Source organism: Rhinoderma darwinii, chromosome 1 (assembly GCF_050947455.1).
Source record: "Rhinoderma darwinii isolate aRhiDar2 chromosome 1, aRhiDar2.hap1, whole genome shotgun sequence".
In the NCBI taxonomy this organism is placed as follows: domain Eukaryota; kingdom Metazoa; phylum Chordata; class Amphibia; order Anura; family Rhinodermatidae; genus Rhinoderma; species Rhinoderma darwinii.
Genome location: NC_134687.1, coordinates 595,094,437 through 595,118,497, shown reverse-complemented (window position 1 = coordinate 595,118,497; position 24,061 = coordinate 595,094,437). Strand labels below are relative to the sequence as shown.

The 24,061-nt window shown below is 37.4% G+C and overlaps 1 protein-coding gene across 20 annotated transcripts in view; it reads left to right on the top strand.

Annotated features, from left to right (window-relative positions):
* The first annotated feature begins 10,000 nt into the window (after positions 1-10,000).
* CELF4 (CUGBP Elav-like family member 4) overlaps positions 10,001-24,061 on the top strand; it is a 1,056,008-nt gene continuing 1,041,947 nt past the window's right edge. For 7 of the 20 annotated variants that reach the window (XR_012850895.1, XM_075840583.1, XM_075840488.1 and 4 more), the window contains exon 1: positions 10,002-10,441. Coding sequence is in view for 19 of the 20 variants with exons in the window: in XM_075840583.1 (XP_075696698.1) it covers positions 10,105-10,441 (337 nt within the window). In the remaining variant the exon portion in view is untranslated. Of the gene's footprint in view, positions 10,442-24,061 lie in introns of all 20 variants that reach the window. The other 13 variants (XM_075840481.1, XM_075840526.1, XM_075840553.1 and 10 more) reach the window with 5 other exon arrangements.

The following is a 24,061-nucleotide window of genomic DNA, read 5'->3' as shown; positions in this document are numbered from 1 at the left end:
AACACTGAATGTCTGAATGGCCCCATTGACTTGCATAGGTCCGCGTGACGTGCGTTATTTTCACGCGCGTAACACGGACGTGAAATACGCTCGTGTGAACTAGGCCTTATACCACTGCAGCAGACAGCAGAGGGCCCCCGTGCAAGAACAATATATGATCCCCTTCCCTCACATAGCTCTTCATACAGCACCACTTACTGGATGTCTCTCTCACTATCAATTTATTCGCTCAGTCCCTTACATGGAATCTAATAGACAGTGGGAAATTGCTCTTATGCCAGTGGGCCCCTTACCTGCTGGACCCCTGTTCATCACTGCCCCGCGGCCCCAGCTCCGGTCTGCTTACTCAAGGCTCACAATAAAAAAGGTTTAGAGCAATATTTAGAGCCAGGTCTTATACACAGGGAGTGTCTCTTAAACACAGGGGCAGTCTCATATCCATAGAGGCTCTCTCATACACAGAGGACATCATATACACAGAGTCTCTCTCATATCCATAGAGGCTCTCTCATACACATGTGGTGTCTCATACACACAGGGGCTGTCTGTTATACAGGGAGTGTCTCGTGCACAGGGATGGTCTCATACATATTTGCTGTCTCATATACACAAGGACATTCTCATGTACAGGGAAAGTCTCATATACATTACAGGGGCTGTCTTATTGGCAGATCGTATATCCTACACTCATAGCCTATCTCATATTCAGGGAGTGTTTCACAGGCACGACCTTATACACAGAGGGTGTCCCATACACAGGGGCGATCTCATACACCCAAAAGCTGTCTGATACAAGAAAAGTGCCTCAAACAGGAAAACTCTCAGAAACAGGGGCTGTCTCATACACAGGTAGTGTCTCATACAATCAGGGGTTGTGTCATATACAAGAAGTGTCTCAGAAAATGCCTCTTACACAGAAGGAGTTTCATATACACAAGGGCTTGTCTGATACAAAGGAATTGTCTCATATACAGAAAAATTCTACGACACGGGGGCTTTCGCATACACAGGGAGTGTCTCACAGAAACAGAGAGTGTTTCACATACAGGGTCTATCTCATATACACAGGGTCTATCTCATATACACAGGGGCTGTCTGATATACACAGGGTCTATCTCATGTACACAGGGGCTGTCTGATATACACAGGGTCTATCTCATATACACAGGGGCTGTCTGATATACACAGGGTCTATCTCATATACACAGGGGCTGTCTGATATACACAGGGTCTATCTCATATACACAGGGGCTGTCTGATATACACAGGGTCTATCTCATGTACACAGGGGCTGTCTGATATACACAGGGTCTATCTCATATACACAGGGGCTGTCTGATATACACAGGGTCTATCTCATATACACAGGGGCTGTCTGATATACACAGGGTCTATCTCATATACACAGGGGCTGTCTGATATACACAGGGCCTATCTCATATACACAGGGGCTGTCTGATATACACAGGGCCTATCTCATGTACACAGGGTCTATCTCATATACACAGGGGCTGTCTGATATACACAGGGTCTATCTCATATACACAGGGGCTGTCTGATATACACAGGGCCTATCTCATATACACAGGGGCTGTCTGATATACACAGGGTCTATCTCATGTACACAGGGGCTGTCTGATATACACAGGGTCTATCTCATGTACACAGGGGCTGTCTGATATACACAAGGTCTATCTCATGTACACAGGGGCTGTCTGATATACACAGGGTCTATCTCATATACACAGGGGCTGTCTGATATACACAGGGTCTATCTCATGTACACAGGGGCTGTCTGATATACACAGGGTCTATCTCATATACACAGGGGCTGTCTGATATACACAGGGTCTATCTCATGTACACAGGGGCTGTCTGATATACACAGGGTCTATCTCATATACACAGGGGCTGTCTGATATACACAGGGTCTATCTCATGTACACAGGGGCTGTCTGATATACACAGGGTCTATCTCATATACACAGGGGCTGTCTGGTATACACAGGGTCTATCTCATGTACACAGGGGCTGTCTGATATACACAGGGTCTATCTCATATACACAGGGGCTATCTGATACAAAGGAAGCATCTCATATACAGAAAAAGTCTACGACACGGGGGCTGACTTATACACAGGGAGTGTCTCACTGCACACAATGACAATCTGATGCAGAGGGACCATGTCACAACACAGAGGGACATTCTCACTAAACACAGGGACTGTCTCATGTACAAGAGCCGTTTCATACAGACAGAAAGACTCAAACATACAAGGCTGGTATAATAGGCAAGACTTTATGTAATATAAAGAGATTGTCTCATACCCAGGGAGTATCTCAGCAGTCTTAAGCTGTCCACATACTACAGATTTTAGGTGCCCTCTTTCTGAATGACTTATTGTCCATGGTTGACATGTCGTTCTGCACATCTGATGTGTGTCACAAACAACTTTCCAATTATGCCAACAACCGACTTTTCTACAGATATCTGCCTTTGATCAGCGTCTATCACACTCTTTTATTTCACAATAAGGCATTTGCAATTGTCAGGTAATGGTTAACATTCGCCTTTACAGCCATATAAAGTCTCTAGTATATGGCCACACTCATGTTAACCATAGATATAAGCTATAAACTGATTGTCAAAAACATGACCGGTATTTGTACCTAATAGCAATACAAAGGTTTACAACAATGCTGAGTAAAAAATTGCAGGGTAAAAAAAAACACAGTAGTTTTTTTTAAACGTACGATCTGCCGATTATTCAAACCAACTGTACCATAAACATCATGTAACGCCCAAATACCAGCTAAAATAAAACCTACACAACACATTAAAATTGTGACACATTAAAGGACGACAATCACGAAAAATGGTGGTCGGTTATCCCATGTCTCTGTGCAGCTTTAAGCACACAAGCGCATATAACAAATAATGCTCATCTCACAATACACAAGGATTGTCTTACAACACAGGGACCTTTGAAACATACAAGTAGTGTCACATATACAGAAGTCATCTCAATCACAGACTGCTTCATATACACAAGCATTGTTTCATACACAAGGCTTGTCTCATTTGGTTCATAGTAACAGCCATATGTGATCCCGTTAGAGATAAATTAGATCATAAACCCAAGTCCTATTACATCAAACTAAATATTTTAACATTGCATATGGTCTCCATTCACCTGTATACATCATATAAGATTACACTCCTATACCCATCATATTAGATCACTAGACTCCCATACACATCATATACATGATAATAATCCTCCTGTACACATCATATAAGATCACCCTCCTCCTGTACAAATAGAAAAAGAGAGCAGACAGTAGTACAACAACCTCCAGGGTAGCAGGGTGCAAGCCTCCAGGAATCTGACTTTAGAATCCCCAGGTATCAGGCAAATAATAGAAATAGAGGCAGCACTCCAGAAGTCAAAAAAGGGGTTTTTAATCACCCATCTTTGTGATAGAATGCAACGTTTCAGCTGCTCAATGCAGCCTTTGTCAAGCATCATATAAGATCACCCTCAACCTGTACGCATCATATAAGATCACTCTCATCCCGTACACATCATATAAGATCACTTTCCTCCTGTACACGTCATATTAGATCACTCACATCCTGTACACATCATATAATATCACCCATCCTTCTGTACACATCATATAAAATCACCCTCCTCCTGTACACATCGTATAATATCATCCCCCCCTGTACACATCGTAAAATATCACCCTCCTCCTGTACACATCATATAAAATATCCCTCCCCCTGTATAAATCATATAAGATCACCCTCCTCCTGTACACATCATATAATATCACCCTCCCCTTGAACAAATCATATAAGATCACCCTCCTCCTGTACACATCATAAAAGGTTACCCTCCTCCTGTACACATTATATAAGACACCCCACCTCCTGTACACATCATATATCACCCTCCTTGTGTACACATCATATAAGATCACCCTCCTCCTGTACACCTCATATATACGATAACAATTCTCCCGTACTCATCATATTAGATCACCCTCCTCCTGTACACATCACATAATATCACCCTCCTTCTGTACACATCATATAAGATCACTCTCCTCCTGTACACCTCATATAACATCATACTCCTCCTCAACACATCATATAAAATCACCCTCCTCCTGTACACATCATATAAAATCACCCTCCTACTGTACACATCATATAAGGTCACCCTCCTCCTGTACACATCATATAATATCACCCTCCTCCTGTACACATCATATAAGATCACCCTCCTCCTGTACATATTATATAAGATCACTCTCCTTCTGTACACAACATATAAGATCACCCTCCTACTGTACACATCATATATTATCACCCTCCTCCTGTACACATCATATGAAATTACCCTCCTCCTGTACACCTCATATATACGATAACAATCTTCCCGGACATGTCATATAATATCACCCTCCTCCTGTACACATCATATAAGATCACCCTCCTCCTGTACACATCATATAAGATCACTCTCCTTCTGTATATATCATATAAGATCACCCTCCTCCTATACACATCATATTAAATCACCCTCCTTCTGTACACATCATATAATATCACCCTCCTTCTGTACACATCATATAATATCACCCTCCTTCTGTACACATCATATAATATCACCCTCCTTCTGTACACATCATATAAGATCACCCTCCTCTTGTACACCTCATACATACAATAACAATCCTCCTGTACATATTATATTATATCACCCTCCTCCTGTACACATTATAAAAGATCACCCTCCTCCTGTATACATCATATAAGATCACTCTCCTCCTGTACACATTATATAAGATCACCCTCCTCCTGTACACATCAAATAATATCAACCTCCTCTTGTACACATCATATGAGATTACCCTCCTCCTGTACACATAATATACTATCACCCTACTTCTGTACACATTATATAAGATCACCCTCCATCTGTACACCTCAGATATACGATAACAATCCTCCTGGACATATCATATTAGATCACCCTCCTCCTGTACATACCATATAATATCACCCTCCTGTGCACATCATATAAGATCACCCTCCACTTGTACACATCATATAATATCACCCTTCTTCGGTACACATCATATAAGACCACCCTCCTCCTGTACACCTCATACATACGATAACAATCCTCTTGTACACATTATATTATATCACCCTCCTCCTGTACATATTATATAATATCAACTTCCTCCTGTACACATCGTATAATATCACCCTCATCCTGTACACATCATATAAGTACACCTTTCTCCTGTAGACATTATAGAAGATCACCCTCCTCCTGTACACATCATATAATATCACCCTCCTTCTGTACACATCATATTAGATGACCCTACTTCTGTACACATCATATAATATCACCCTCCTCCTATACACATCATATTAGATCACCCTCCTTCTGTACACATCATATAAGATCACCCTCCTCCTGTACACCTCATACATACGATAACAATCCTTGTCTATATATTATATCACCCTCCTCCTGTACATATTATATAATATCACCTTCCTCCTGCACACATCGTATAATATCACCCTCATCCTGTACACATCATATAAGTTCACCTTTCTCCTGTAGACATTATAGAAGATCACCCTCCTCCTGTACACATCATATAATATCACCCTCCTTCTGTACACATCATCTAAGTTCACCCTCCTCCAGTACACATCATATAAGATCACCCTCCTCCTTTACACATCATATTAGATCACCCTCCTTCTGTACACCTCATACATACGATAACAATCCTCCTGTACATATTATATCATATCACCCTCCTCCTGTACATATTATATAATATCACCTTCCTCCTGCACACATCGTATAATATCACCCTCATCCTGTACACATCATATAACTTCACCTTTCTCCTGTAGACATCATATAAGATCACTCTCCCCCTGTACACATAATATAAGATCACCTTCCTCCTAAACACATCATATAATATCACCCTTCTCCTGTAAACATCATATAGGATCACCCTCCTCCTGTACAGATTATATAAGATCACCCTTCTGTACACATCATATAATATCACTCTCTTCCTGTACACATCATATAAGATCACCCTCCTCCTGTACACATCATATAAGATCAATCCCCACCTGTACGCATCATATAAGATTACCCTCCTCCTGTACACATCATATAAGATCACCCTCCTCCTGTACACATCATATATTAACACCCTCCTCCTGTACACATCATATAAGATCACCCTCCTCCTGTACACATCATATATTATCACCCTCCTCCTGTACACATCATATAAGATCACCCTCCTCCTGTACACATCATATATTATCACCCTCCTCCTGTACACATCATATATTATCACCCTCCTCCTGTACACATCATATATTATCACCCTCCTCCTGTACACATCATATAAGATCACCCTCCTCCTGTACACATCATATATTATCACCCTCCTCCTGTACAGATCATATATTATCACCCTCCTCCTGTACACATCATATAAGATCACCCTCCTCCTGCACACATCACATAAGATCACCCTCCTCCTGTACACACCATATAAGATCACCCTCCTCCTGTACACATCATATAAGATCAATCCCCACCTGTACGCATCATATAAGATTACCCTCCTCCTGTACACATCATATAAGATCACCCTCCTCCTGTACACATCATATATTATCACCCTCCTCCTGTACACATCATATAAGATCACCCTCCTCCTGTACACATCATATATTATCACCCTCCTCCTGTTCACATCATATATTATCACCCTCCTCCTGTACAGATCATATATTATCACCCTCCTCCTGTACACATCATATATTATCACCCTCCTCCTGTACACATCATATAAGATCACCCTCCTCCTGCACACATCACATAAGATCACCCTCCTCCTGTACACATCATATAAGATCACCCTCATCCTGTACACATCATATAAGATCACCCTCCTCCTGTATACATCATATAATATCACCTTCCTCCTGTACACATCATATATTATCACCCTCCTCCTGTACACATCATATAATATCACCTTCCTCCTGTACACATCATATAATAAAAACCTCCTCCTGTACACCCTATATATACACAATAACAATCCTCCTGTACACATGATATTAGATCACCCTCCTCCTGTACACATCATATAAAAAAAAAACCTCCTCCTGTACACCCTATATATACACAATAACCATCCTCCCGTACACATCATATAAGATCACCCTTCTCCTGTATACATCATATAATATCACCTTCCTCCTGTACACATCATATAAAAAGAAAACCTCCTCCTATACACCCTATATATACACAATAACCATCCTCCCGTACACATCATATAAGGTCACCCTCCTCCTGTACACATCATATAAAAAAAAACCTCCTCCTGTACACATCATATAATATCACCTTCCTCCTGTACACATCATATAAAAAACCTCCTCCTGTACACCCTATATATACACAATAACAATCCTCCCGTACACATGATATTAGATCACCCTCCTCCTGTACACATCATATAAAAAAATACCTCCTCCTGTACACTCTATATATATACAATAACAATCCTCCCGTACACATAATATTAGATGACCCTCCTCCTGTACATATCATATATTATCACCCTCCTCCTGTACATATCATATAAAATCACCCCGCTCCTGTACACATCATATATAAATCACCCTCCTCCTGTACACATCATTTAAAATCACCCTCCCCTTGTACACATCATATAGGATCACCCTCCTCCTGTACACATCATACAAAATCACCCCGCTCCTGTACACATCATATAAGATCATCATCCTTTTGTATACACTATGTAAGATCACTCTCCTCCTGTACACATCATATAAGATCATCATCCTTTTGTATACACTATGTAAGATCACTCTCCTCCTGTACACATCATATAAGATCATCATCCTTTTGTATACACTATGTAAGATCACTCTCCTCCTGTACACATCATATAAGATCATCCTTTTGTATACACTATGTAAGATCACTCTCCTCCTGTACACATCATATAAGATCATCATCCTTTTGTATACACTATGTAAGATCACTCTCCTCCTGTACACATCATATAAGATCATCATCCTTTTGTATACACTATGTAAGATCACTCTCCTTCTGTACACATCATATAAGATCATCATCCTTTTGTATACACTATGTAAGATCACTCTCCTCCTGTACACATCATATAAGATCATCATCCTTTTGTATACGCTATGTAAGATCACTCTCCTCCTGTACACATCATATAGTACACAACATATAAGATCATTATTCTCCCGTACACAACATATAAGATCATCATCCTCTTGTATACACTATGTAAGATCACCCTCCTCCTGTACACATCATATAAGATCACCCTCCTCCTCTACACATCATATAATATCACTCTCTTCCTGTACACAACATATAAGATCATCATCCTCTTGTATACACTATGCAAGATTTCCCTCCACCTGCAAATACCACAGAAGCTTTAGATGGTAACATAACCCTTTAACAACCACATTTCAGCTCACACAATGATTTCCCGTCCGTTCCTGAGCTGTACCACCATTTCCTAAATCCCATAACTATTCTCTTTCACAACCTTCTATTAATCCTTTCAACTCCACAGCAATGAGCAGAATTGCTTCTCTCCCACAACCTGTGGTTAATTTAACCATTTCTGGTCCTGCTTTCTTCCCAGCCTCCTGACATTTTCTTTCATTTCCTGCTTTCCCTCTCAAACACTTAACCCATTCCTGTCTTACCTTGCATTTCTCCCTTACCAACACTAAAACCTTCATTTACTACTTGCCTTTGCTCATAGCTATTTTTACAATTAATGCTATTTATCTTTATCTTCTTCATCATTGAAACCAAAGAATAATAATTTACATTCTGAATCAGATGTTAACATTCGTTGTAAAAGTAGTCTTGCAATTGTTATTACACACGGTTCCTCCCATCATGTAGCCAATTTAATGGCTGCCTCCTTAAATCTCTGTGCACACCATATATAATGCTTATATAATAGGCATTTAATTTAACCTACATAACCTGCCTTTTACAGTAGCTCTCTTTTGGTATCACTTAACATTGTCCCACTCTGCTTTTGTTGCCCTTCCTATATTCAGCAATATATGAAATGGTTATCTAGTTATTGGGTTTAAAAGAGACCTATATGCATCTGAGTTCAACCTTTAATATTTAAAACCCCCACCTGATAAATATATACATTGTATATATATGATTATACAATGCACATTATACAGATGGAGCAGAGCTGAATTTGTTATTTAACTGTATACATTATACATCCATAGCTGGAAATCAAACACATCATGTCATATGTGTAATATGTATAATATAGAAAAAGAGAATGACTGTGACAATAGCAACACAAAACACACAAACACACAAATCAGATCTACCAATTTATAGACAACACAGAACATTATAGAGGTCGGATGAATACTTAGAGTATCTAAGCGCCGTTTCCAGCCCTTGGCTGAGCTCTGTTGTTCGGGCAGGATAGTAGAGAAGAAAAAATGCATGCTTAGACTCCAGCTTCTCTTTATTATAGGATCAGAAAAAAAAATGGTATATAGAAATCTCCACGAGCTGTGCTGAATAATATTAAAAAGGATTAATAATAATTTAGCAAAAAAAAAAAAAGGATGAAAAATAAGAGAGGATGTTAGGAGAGAATCGTGCAGTAAAATGCAAGGTTGCCTGGCCCCCTGCTCACTGAGCACAATGGAGATTGACTAGCTTATATTTCTAAGTAGGGGCTGCTTGGAAGGTACCACTGAGCCCGGGCTGACAGACTCTCTCTTCTGTGTGCCTCAGAGAAAGAACACACACAAACCCCACACCCACCCCCCCTCAGTCTGCCGAGGAGTTGAGCTGGCCCTGCCTGTTTAAACGGAAAGGACACAGATCCTGTCTGTTCAATGTATAAAAAAAAAGCCCGATCAGAGCAGGGAGAGAGAGGGGGAGATAGAGAGTGTGTATGTGTGCGAGAGAGAGAAACACCGTGTTACAGAGAGAAAAGCCAACAGGATCCTCTATGTATATAAAGATGGCCACGTTAGCTAACGGACAAGCAGACATCAGCAGCCTGAACAGCAATCACAGCAACCCAAACACCAACGGGCACATGAACGGATTAAACCACAGTCCCGGGAGCACTTCCACTATCCCTATGAAGGATCACGATGCCATCAAGCTCTTCATTGGGCAGATCCCCCGCAATCTGGACGAGAAGGACCTGAAGCCTCTGTTTGAGGAGTTCGGCAAGATCTACGAGCTGACAGTGCTGAAGGACAGGTTCACTGGAATGCACAAAGGTCAGCTGCCTGCTTAACTTTTCTGCCGGTGCATGTGGGGAGGGCAGGTTGGGATCGGGGGCTTTGTAGTTTAGGTAGCGAACATTGTTAGGAGTGAGAGAGGATCTGTCCACTCAACTGTCTGCAGCTTATCCCTTTAACTTTGTGACTGCACATCTGGGTAAGGGATAGGAGGGAAAGGAGCTGTCCTTTCATCCTAGTGCTGAACTGAGGGAAAGGAGCTGTCTGCTCAGCCTAGTGCTGAACTAAGGGGAATGAGCTGTCCACTCAGCCTGGTACTGAACTAAGGGAAAGGAACTATACACTCAACCGGGTGCTGAACTAAGGGAACGGTGCTGTCCACTCAGCCTAGTGCTGAACTGAGGGAAAGGAGCTGTCTACTCAGCCTTGTGCTGAACTGAGGGAAAGGAGCTGTCCACTCAGCCTTGTGCTGAACTGAGGGAAAGGAGCTGTCTACTCAGCCTAGTGCTGAACTGAGGGAAAGGACCTATATACTCAGCCTGGTGCCGAACCAAGGGAAAGGAACTATATACTCAGCCTTGTGCTGAAGTGAGGGAAAGGAGGTGTATACTCAGCCTGGTGTTGAGCTGAAAGAAAAGAGCTGTCCACTTATTCTAGTGCGGAACTGAGCAAAAGGAGCTGTCCGGATGAGCGGGCAGCCTTTAAATCTTTTTACTTTGTGACTGCACATCTGGAATCAGCAATACAGCAATAGAGGCAGAAAAATGTCAGTAGAGCCGCTATACAATGACACACTTAAATCTCTTTTTACTCTGTGACTGCACATCTGGGGAAGAGATAGAAGGAGAGGGGGCTATCCATGATGTAGGAGCAGATCTGACAATATTAAATCAGCCTTCACTTTGTCATTACACATGTGGTTATGGGGTAAAATGAGCTAGCATTAAATTAAAAATGCAGTACATCATACCCTTTTAGTTTGCATGCTTAGAAAAAGAAATATGAAGAATAAATGAAAAGCTATGCCTATGTTATTTAATTTATTTTAGCAAATATATATGAAATGAATTATGAAATCATATACTAAGCTGCATAGTATAAAAGATGTCCCGGCTTAACTAAGAGGGGGCGAGCTGTGCCCTGACCTGGTGCTCAACTGACTGTTTTAAAAGCCCTTTTACTTTGTCACTTAGTATCCGCTATCTTAGGCAAAGCGACTCTAGGAGCTGTCCATAGAATCAGTGCTGAATCGGCTCCTTTAACTTTGTGTTGCACATCTGGCAAGCACAGGGAGAGGGAACTGGAAAGCAGAGCGAGAACAAGGTTTTATATCACATCCTAGTCAAATGTTCACCACAACAGAATATACATTTCTATCAATTTCTTGCACAATAGAATATAGATGAAAGAGACGTAGTACTTAGCACATATACGGATATCATGCTTCATTTTGTTTTTGGGCAAAGGCCGCTATAGATATAAACTTTACTAGTATTGTATTAACTAATCATCAAAAAAGCCAACACAAAGGCTGGTTTGATCAGTGGTTACTGTTTCTACAGTGCTCATTTGGAGAATAAATGCAATGATATATATATAAAAAAAAACATTGATATTCTACGTTCCTGAATTATTCTGGACTAAATGGGGAAGTAATTATAAAAGGAAATGGTGATGATTATGATAATGTCATGTTGACAAGAAAAAACATTAGTGTATTTGGTTTGGAGAGGAACTCTGCCATTCATCTGGTATGAAGAGCAGTAAAAGCGTGCCTGTATTTCTCCACCATGTGGCAATTGCTACCTGCTCGGCAATATAACTCACTATATGTTCACTGGGAGCCAGATATACCATGATCTATACTTTGAAAGGTTTGCTATAACATGGTGGTCTTTATGCAGATGAGAAAGCCAACTACTTCAAGTTAATGCTGTCTTCAAGAAGAATTGTCATGTATATCTATCAGAGCAGTATTGGCATATGAGCCTGTAGAACTAACCAGTTCAGTCATCAAGAGACACAAAATACTTTACAACTGAATATCGACAAATATCCTGCAAATAAAAGCTTCTCTGGGCAGCCGGAAATTTTAGAAAAGAAAAAAAAAGGAATGAATAAAACATCATATTGTTCTTATTAGGGAAAGTTACACACCCTTCTGTTCATGCCCAGGTATTCGGAGATTTTAGTTTTTTTTAGATTCTAAATGTAATGTTCGCTTGTCAAAAATAACTGGCACCAATGAGTTGAATGGATACAGTTTATAGATTTAAAGACAGAATTTGCAGGATGGCTCTTTGTTTGTAAGAGACTGTCTAAACAGCCATTGGAGGATAACGTCTGCAGCTGGAATGAGTGAATTAAACATATTGTAACCCTATTGAAGGGTTAACTTTGCCAGATTGCTACATGTTGTAGCCTTTGGTAGAAAGGGAAAGATTCTTAAGAGCTCAAGTGAAAAAATATTCAATCCCTTACCCAGTGCAGTATCCAAAGGCTTTGCCTAGATTGAGAACAGTTCAAACTCTTATTACTCATTCTGGGGTGTATCTGATTTATTAGCTAATCCTGATAAAAATGTGCCTCTGGCAAGCAGAAAAAATTACTTGCTTGCCCTTGGTGATTAATTGTTGCGAGGTCTAAGCATGACAACTGTGTGAAGAATGAGACTTGTGTTTGGCTTCCAGTCTTTTTTTGACTGGCTACGTACAGTAGGAAAAAAGTATCAACTCAGTGGTATTTTTTCTCCATGGGTGAGATGCTCTTAGCGAGATCTTTAACCTTACTTGATTTTCTATGTGTATTAAACGTCTTAAAATAGAACATTTCAACTTCTTTGGGTTAAGGCTCCAAGGCATTGTACCTCATCGAATGTATTAATGGAAAAAGCTATATATTTAATGCTGTTCAATATTGATTCATAGCCTGCTAATTAGCCGGTGATATATTCTTGAGGAGGCACCTTGGAAACAGCACATAGTCCAAATCTTCCAATTAATACCGTCACGGAGTGCATTAAAGAGTTTAGGGAGTTGAGATTATTTATTGTCTAGGACTATAGAGGAGCTTTAAATAGGGATTAACCCACCCTACCCTATGGAGAGCATAAACATCATTCTTAAACTGGACACATCATTGACGTTGAGCTGTAAATGTTGGATGTATTGCAGTAGCCACCTTTTTGGACGTTGTTGACCGTAATCTAAGAGAATGATTGAAAATAAGATTAGTTTTAAGATTACTTTTTTGCAATAAAACACAGTCTAGATTATTAGTGTTGGGTTTTTACCCATCACTATGTTGCTGGATTTCTTTTTAATTAGAGTTGACCTGTTCAGGCACGTGAAGGTTCCTTACACTATTCCTTACTGTTGCCAATTATCAGCCGGTCATACTCTGTGGTTTGTTTTCTATTCCCGAATGATAAATAGGCAACGACCCACCCACAGATGCAGTAAGTTAATGACAGTTAAACCACTGGACGATTCATTCATAACTTCACGCTTGTGTGATACGTTTTTCTCTCTCTCCTCCTGCGCTTAGAAACTGACTTCGGAGAGACCGAAATGTTACTGCTCTCTGGGCAGCCATATCCCAATGCATTATCTTTAAAGTTATTAAAAAAGCAATTTCAAATGGTATTTAGTATAATAATTTTCAATTATAGTAATCTAAATATAGGACCTTCACAATAGGCAGAGTCAGGTTTTATTGCTGATACGTGCTGTAAAGCTAGGCCCGTAATGTATTACAATCAAAAGATTCAGCAGACATCTGCCATAGTTATCTTTATCCTGTCAGTTTCACTCTTCTGAATATGCATGTACAACTTGTAACTCAGTGACACAAAAATGTATAATATCCAACCTCATCATGCACTGTAGACATTGGCAGCACGGGTCATTCTCCTTTTACTACATAAGTAATTCCATGAATATTCCATTTAATAACAAGCATGAAGAACAAGACTATCTTCTTTTATTCTAAAACATTACAAGCAAATCAGTTCTCCAACCAAAAATCCTAAACAAAGTAATCCAAAAAGGGCTGCCTCTTGACTTGCAAGACTATTCTAAAATCCGAATATGAAGGCTTCTTGGTCACTTTGTGACCAATATTCAATAACTAGTCTTTAAATGGTCTTTTGGTCATCCTTTGGGGAACTAGGTTGTCTACCTTGAGCAACCTTGAATGAAATTCATTGCCACCAAAAGACTTTTTATATTTTTTGAAAGTTGAGTTCTTCCACATAAGGACAGACCAAAGCATTGCTCAAAGAAATGTTATCATAGCAGGACAAAGAAATGGAATGGTAAGACGCAATGTAGACTTAAAAAAGTGAGCATTATGAGATGCCATATGATGTCATGATAAAGATAGTGGTGTCAGTCAAATCTGATCTCATTATCAAATATTTCCACATAGGGCCTTGGTTTGTGGATTGGTGACATGAATCGGTAATGTGCCTGTTAGAAAACATCACTACTGTGTGGGTCACAACATATTTCCTGAAAGTGAAATGACTTCAAATTCCCTATATAACTTCATAGTTGCTGGTCTCTTTTTATTTTTTTTTATATCTCCAAAAATTCAGCTTTAATACTACCAATTAACTACCATATCATCACACACACACACATATATATATATATATATATATATATATATATATATATATATATATATATATATAATTTATTTCTTTTTTATTCTTTCATAATTGCTTGACTTCAACAATAAATATATTTTTAAATAAACAGGCCTTAGTATTCCAGGATTCTTATTATTTGCTCTAGGAATCTCAATTAACCTGTCCACAATGGCTATTGTCCCTTAATAATATTAAAACTATGTCCACCAGATAATGAATAACAGGTACTTAGGAAAATTAATTTTTATACAACATAGAGGGGCAAACAATTTAGGGGGTAATTTGATAAGGGTTAAAAATATGTTCAATGACCTTTATCTCAGTAAATTGATTTAGCCAGATGCAAACTAATGCCAATGCTATTTCAGTGCTATACATTCAATAATAATGATTTCGTTATTGTAATAAAGCATTGCTCAAGTTGAAAAAAAAATTGAAAATTCTAAATGGCTACAAGAAAAAAAAAACAGGTTAATAATATTTCAAAATATGTAAAATTAACAAATACTTGAATGATATACCCATTATAATGTAGTTTTAATCCAATGATATTTTTCATGATTTTAAATCGGTGAGTGTACGTATTTTTGTTTCCTTTCCCGTATTTCAATAATATATATAATCATGTTTTAATATGAACTATATTTGTTTAATGTAATTGGCTGAAAAGCTGCTGCTACTACCACAGGGTGGCATTTTTTCATAAAAATCCTCTCAGATTGCAGAGGTTCTGGGGAGACGGTAGCTGTGTAGACAAGAAATACGTTCTATGAATTTGGCATGAATGGACAAAGGATCTAAAGGGATTTTCTATTATACAATTTTTGGAAAATATATTCTCATTAATGGACTGTACCTGATCTTAGATCTTAGAGATTTATGTTCTGTTATCCTTTATCAACAATAATAAGTAAGATATCAATGTTTCTAGTATGTTGAATACAAAATATATAAATAAAAATGGGCATTTAACAATAGTAAACCAGTATGCCTTTTTTTTTTTTGTTTTTGTTTTTTCAAAAAGGACCTTACTATCAATAGTATTTTTTTATTAAAGAAAAAAAAAAAACATATTTGGATTATGAGAAAATTCCCAAATTGCATTTTCATACACTCAAGAGACTCCATAAAATTTTTTTTTTAAATAACTACAATATAAAACAAAATATTGGTATATTTGTAAAAATTTTAAAGAATCCTTATATTCTTACTATAATTATTACCCTGATAGTGTCTTAGTATGCAGGCCTAGATTATTTCTCTTGAACCTTGACTCCAGACTTTACTCCAATAATTTCCAGTACGGTGGGTAAGGGTACAAAAAGAATTGCTCACATAACTGAAAGATGCAGTGTAGCATCTGTGTAAAGCGCTCATCTCCCATACCTTTCCCCCCTGTTAAATGAAGCTTGTCAAAAGATATATTGCAATCTATGATTTTTATATTTTTTTTGGAGCCCCTTTCCAAGACGTTGTGCTTGGCAATGTGATAGATTCTAAAGGGGTCATAGCTTCATGTTAACAATAGCGAAAATGAAGGTTACAAGACTTGGATGTTTCAAGGTTAGGAAATTTCATACAACTGAAATGGCAAGGAACACTTAATAATAAGTATATCAATACTGCTTTAAGTGTCATGACCGCCATGCAGTGTACATGGTGCATCAGTTCCATAGACAGTTCATACTACAGATATACATTATTAATGTCGTCAATATAGCGGTTAATCAATAAGGCCAAAATGACATCAAACTGTGGCTAAAGTTCCTGGGATAGAGAAGCAGGCACTAAAATGGGATTTTTTTTTTTAATGAAATGCCATTACATGTACTTTTTTTTATCATGAGTGTGCTGCTGTAATGATGTCAATTGATTTTAATAAGTAGTAAAGCAAAGAACTAAAAAGCAACCTTCGGAAACCTGACACCTACAGGTCATAACAAAATAAACAACTAAAAATGTTATCAATGATCAAATTAGTTATAATAATATATCTGATAATAATAATAATAATAATAATAATAATAATAATAAATTATTATTATTTACTGTAGACAGATCATTCAATACTTTTTTTTTTTACGATATTTTTGTCTTTTTGTAATTGAGGGACAGTTTTACTTGCCAAAACATCATCAACTTAATATTAATTAGGGTGACATTGACATAGGGAGGGTTAACATTTTACCTTAGCAAATTATCTTTTTTATCCGATTCTCAACTAGGGGATGTTGTTGCATAAAGTTGACATTACATGCCAATGAGTTTTATCATAATGGCTCACTTCGTGCTAAATCTATCTATCTATCTATCTATCTATCTATCTATCTATCTATCTATCTATCTATCTATCTATCTATCTATCTATCTATCTATCTATCTATCTATCTATCTATCTATCTATCTATCTATCTCACATCTATCTATCTATCTATCTATCTCTCTCTCTCTCTCTCTCTCTCTATCTATCTATCTATCTATCTATCTCATATCTATCTATCTATCTATCTATCTATCTATCTATCTATCTATCTATCTATCTATCTATCTATCTATCTATCGATCTATCTCATATCTATCTATCTATCTATCTATCTATCTATCTATCTATCTATCTATCTATCTATCTATCTATCTATCTATCTATCTATCTATCTATCTATCTCATTTCATATCTGACATTTTCTAATTATTTGTTATTTAATAGGTATAATATTTGCTACTTTTCCCACTTGAAATGGCAGCAACTAAAAAAAAAACTAAAAGCTAACACAAAATTGTCAAAATGTTATAAAAAAAATATATATAAAAATTTTTAAATGATCTTTGTGCTTGCATGGTTTTACTCCCACACTGCCATACATTTCTGATAAGATAATGGTTTGTGATAATTTTTTCCCTGTGTATGTATGAAAGAGATGGTGAAATTAGATTGTAAGGACCACTGGGGACAGGGATGGATGTGAGTGACTATATTCTGTGTACAGCGAAATAGAATATGTTGGAACTATAATAATAATGGGAAATTAATACAAATAGGAAATGGGAATGAGTGATTTCATTGTTTCTTTTGGGCACCGTGAAACATCTCCGAGATAACATGACTCAGTAAGTTACCTGCAGTACCTACTTGGAAAACCTCACATAACATTTTGTAGTACAGTTCTAGCATCAGTTATGCAAAATGATAAAATCAGCTCTGCTACATGTGAAAAACTGAGTTTGGACACATCAACTTTTTAAAATATGTTTATTTTATTTATATTTATTTGTTCCACTTTTTATGTTTTTTTTAAATACTGTATTAACCTGCACTTTTATTGAAGTCTATGCCACTGAGCTATTATTGGTGAAGTGTGATTTGATCACCTTTTTTTCTTTTTTTTTTGTACTTTTGCCTGATTTTGTAGACAAGTGTGCAACACAAACACATATACATTTAGGGACTTTTCTTTTATCTCAATTTATTGACATATAAAATATGATTGCCAATGACATTGAAGAGTTGGCTCTGGGAACAAGTGGTTATTTATTTTTCCCAGTGAAAATTATAGCTGTTTTTCCCCAGTGTTTCTGTATTCTAGTTGGCACATGTCATCCCTCTAAGATTGAGCGGGTTCTCGAAAATAGGGATTTGAAAGAACATAATAGCCACAATAAATGTCTGGCAAACAATGTGTTTGTAAAGCTCTTTGGCTTAGTCTATTAAAAAAAAATTGTGCAAAAAAAAAGAAATCATTGAGAGTAAGATTTGCTGGTAATTTGGCTTTGTAACAGACCAAAATGTTGAAAAAAGAAAATGCTCAACAAAGGATGGTGTTGTAAACACTGCCACATGAAGGTGACGGAGTAGTAATTTGTGTCAGGGTTTAATTAGTTCTTGAAAGAAAGGATAGATAGATAGATAGATAGATAGATAGATAGATAGATAGATAGATAGATAGATAGATAGATAGATATTGAAATGTAACTCTTAGGGCTTCGTCATCTGTATGTTGTGGTCGCTCTATATATAGTACTAAACTCTGATCCATTGGACAAACTCAACTCTGCATCATTTATACAAGTTAAATCCAGCAGAGGAACACTAATGTTACCTTGCTAATTTTCCATAGGGCGTCATTGAGATCAGTCATTTCTGTAGTGGCTTTCAAGTTCGGAGAATTCAGTAGATGCCAATGTAATGTGTCACTAGCTCCATAGAGATGATTGGACTGAAAATGACATGTATGTGGAGGAATAATCAACCTCCTCTACACACAAAGAGAACACAAAAGAAGAAGAGAACAAATCAGGCTTTATTAAGTTGTCTTTTATCTCTTTCTCACTGAGTCAGTTCCTTTAAACAAAGCCATGTTGGAGACCTGGACGAGGCCTGTCCTATCAGCCGCTGGAGATTGAACCAAGGTCTTAGAGGCAGTTTTTTTTTCTCTGTCATTTTTTGCGTGTCATTTTCGCTATGTGGGATTTTAAGAGGTGACGGCAAAGACAACAAAGTATAAAGTTGGCTTTTCGAGAGCCTAAGTGTCAGTCTGCAGATGTATCCATCATTATTGAAGATTGGCCCCGCCATATGTGACATGATGTGTATTGCTCCAGATGGAGGAGGGAGAGTGAGTGGGCGAAGCGCGTATTAAGATGGCGAGGAAAGCAAACGTACTATAAAGCAGATGGCATTAATCTCTTCCAATATAATGAACTGCTAAGTGATAGCTACATTTCTATAAGGAAAAATAGTTGAGTGTTTATCCACCTCGCAGAAAAATAACTTATTTGTTCTATTATTTTTTGTTTATAATTTATGTATTTTATTAGTATATTTTCTTTTTTTTCTATTGATTTAAATTTTGGTTAGCGCTAGGAATTCCTTTTTTTCTGTTCAGCCATAGGAGCAGAAAGACGGAATACATTGCTGTGAAAAATACATCATATGACGGACACAAACGGCTCCAAACGCACCCCATTGACTTTAATGGGTTTGTTGGGTTTCCAGAATTTTACCGGAGAACTGTGCTGCACTATTTTTTTTACTGCAGTTGTTTTTTACAGAATGAATGACAGATATTTAAACACAGACTAATGCTCTTCATGAAATTGTTCATTATTTATGCAAAGAAAACCAGAGGCCACATAGAAAAAAATCTAAATATGACCGCCTTTGACAGCTAATTCACTCTACCACAGCTCCTCCTCATTCTATATCTCCTCCTGCCATTACTCTTTGGATAGATAGGCAATGTGATCCTCAGGTTGGTTCCCTTATCTTTGGTGTCATTGCTGTGACTTTGAAGGGGGGGGGGGGCTGCACAGGTTCACATCAAGCATTGGATAGGATTTATAGTATGATGCCCACCTGAGTTGGGCCACCTCCAATCCATGGTACTTAAACCAGCTATAGGTGGTCTCTCAATAAGATGTTAGGTATCTGGTAAACTGCTAACTGATTGTTTAAAGAAAAAGGATTGAATAGGGCTTTAACATTTTCGTAGGTTTTATTATGGATTTACAAGCTACATGTAAGGTCCGCAGTTCCTTCCTTTTTCTGAATTATCGAGTAGTGAAGAAGCTTCTCATAACATTGCATGACTGTAAAGTAAAGGATGTCGTGGTTCGGAATGCAGATGCTCCTCACATTTGGAGCTGTATTAATGGATTTTGTCCAGCAGAGGAATGTAGATGTCAGCTGGTTTTCTTGGGATTTCAATGAGATCCGTTGCTGTTTCTGTTGTGGCTTTTAAATTTAATGTCCCACTAGCTCCATAGAGATGACTAGGCTAAAAATGACTGATGATGAATGATTAAAAGTCTATATAATGAATGGACCATTGTTTGATTGCTGATGATGAGCTAGAAATACAGTATAACGCAATAGTATTCTTGCCTAACTACTACCTATTTAGCAAGGTAGAAAAGATGATCGATAGATAGATAGATAGATAGATAGATAGATAGATAGATAGATAGATAGATAGATAGATAGATAGATAGATAGATAGATAGATAGATAGATAGATAGATAGATAGATAGATAGATAGATACATAGATAGATACATAGATAGATAGATAGATTTGAGAAATTTTCTTTTTACAGACCATTATGCTTTCTTTCTGTCCAGTTTTGGTCTTTGTGGAGCAGTGAGGAGGTTTCTACATTAGATTGCTGTTTGCTGCTTTGATGCTCAGTTCAAAGTCCTTTCCTGGCAGCGCCTTAACGCTCCACAAACACACAAGTAATTAAAGTGTCAGGTACGGAAGGGAGAGCTAATTTTAGACCAAGAGAAGGAGTAATCGAGTCAAGCAGATATTTCCACACATAGACTGACAGGCTGATATGTTGAGTATTCTACTGCTCTATTATACTATAAAAAGTTCTCCTTTCATACATTAGCACAGGCAATGATCAGACTGAGTTTATTTGAAATATGAGGTGGAGATCAGTCATGGTACACAAAAAAAAAATAATTCATGCTAGCCATGGAAAATAAAGCGAAAATGTAGGGGTGCATGTGGAAACGGAAGAGATTTTTGCCTCAAGTATATATATATATATATATATATATATATATATATATATATATGTAATATGACAATTTATTTGTTAAATGGCTCTACATAACCTGATCAGACAGATCAAAACAATGTTTGGTTCAGACTCCAAAAATGTATAACTCAATGATGAGATTTGTTAGGTTATACCATCCACTCCACTCAATTATTTATTTTCGGTGGATTTACTCTTTATAATATTAATAAACACAGTACCGTAATATGCAATTGAAATGTGACTTTTTTTTTTTTTCATGAAAATGACATAACCCCTTCCCTTGTTACCAACATCACTAATGTCCGAAAACATATTTTCATACAAGATAAACAGTAGGATGGAACATTTCATGAACTACGAACACAATATGGGCATACTATAGTTTTGGTGGTTACGCTTTAATTCTCATATATTACCCATATAAAATACAGCATTTATCCTGGACAGACTTTCCTCACCTGTTCAGCCTGAAATCAGGTTTCCCACTGCTTTCGATGTTTATTCTTCTTGACTTTATTTTCTCTAATCTCTGTCTGGTTGCCCCAGTGCAGCTAAACAGAGCGAGTTTTTATTACATCATCAATATAATCTTTAGGTAATCAGCATCCAGGCATGTGGCAGTGCCCAGTGACTTTGTCTCTGTAGACAGAAACTGCTTTTCCCTGTAAATGCTCTCAAGGTTCTGTGCATTATCCATCAGCTTCTGTGGTATTATTCCTATCTACTGGGCCTGCGAGGCATCACTACCAGAATTTATTATCTTTGTGAAATTATATTGAATATACTTCATTAAATTAACAGTTTTTTAGTGCAAGCGTGAGATAGATAGATAGATAGATAGATAGATAGATAGATAGATAGATATGAGATAGATAGATAGATAGATGATCATTGTCATATTCTATTGAGTCATGTACCTTATATAAACTGCAAATATGAATAGCAAATGTCAGCTTCTATATGTTTGTCCCCTATAGAATATAAATACTAGAATACTGACCCCTATGTACAAGAATATAACTACTATAATAATACACACTATATACAAGAATATAACTACTATAATTCTGCCCCTACGTACAAAAATATAAACTACTATAATACTGCCCCTTATGTACAAGAATATAACTGCAATAATACTGCCCCCTATTTACAAGAATATTACTACTATAATACTGCAGCCTATATACAAGAATATAACTACTATAATGCTGCTCCCTATGTATAAGAATATAACTACTATAATACTGCCTCCTATGTACAAGAATATAACTACTATAATACTGCCCATTATGTACAAGAATATAACGACTATAATACTGCCTCCTATGTAGAAGAATATAACTACTATAATACTGCCTTCTATGTATAAGAATATAACTACTATAATACTGCCTCCTATGTACAAGAATATAACTACTATAATACTGCCCATTATGTACAAGAATATAACTACTATAATACTGCCCATTATGTACAAGAATATAACGACTATAATACTGCCTCTTATGTAGAAGAATATAACTACTATAATACTGCCTTCTATGTATAAGAATATAACTACTATAATACTGCCTCCTATGTACAAAAATATAACTACTATAATACTGCCTCCTATGTACAAGAATATAACTACTATAATACTGCCCTCTATGGGCAAGAATACAACTATTAAAATAGTGTCCCTTCTTATGTACAATAATATATACTATGCTACTGCTTCCTAAGGACTAAGATATAGCTAGTCAAATACTGCTCCTATTGACAACAATAGATTTACTATAATACTGCCTCATTGAAAAAAATATATAGCTACTGTAATATAATATTGCCCCTATCAACAAAAATAGAACTACTTTAATATTGTACCCTATAAACATGAACAGACATTTTATGATACCATCTCCTTAGTACAAGAATATAACTACTATAATACTACATTGTATGTACAAGAATATAACTACTAGAATACTGCTCCCTGTGTACAAAAATATAACTACTGTAATACTGCCTCCTATGTACAAGAATATAACTACTATAATACTGCCTCCTGTGTACAAGAATATAACTACTAGAATACTGCCCACTATGTATAAGAATATAACTACTAGAATTCTGCCCCTATGTACAAGAATAGAACTGTAATGACAGGGTAGGGAGAGAGACAGGAGAGCCCTAATCTACCCGCCACTCAGTCCCTCCCTACTTGCAACGACCTGTCCTAAGCGACGGGGTACAACTGGGCGACGGTCCCTACACTCAGTAAGTGCAAGACAAACAGACAAGGGTACACAGAAGCTAGGGAAAACGGGGCAGCTGCCCACGGAGACACCGTGATCAACAAGAATAGTGAACGAGGGGAGTCAAACCAGGAGAGAACGAGGTACAAAACGCTGAGCAGGAGAATGGTCAGAAAGCCAAGGTCAATAACAAGCAGATGATGAGTAGTACAAGCAGCAG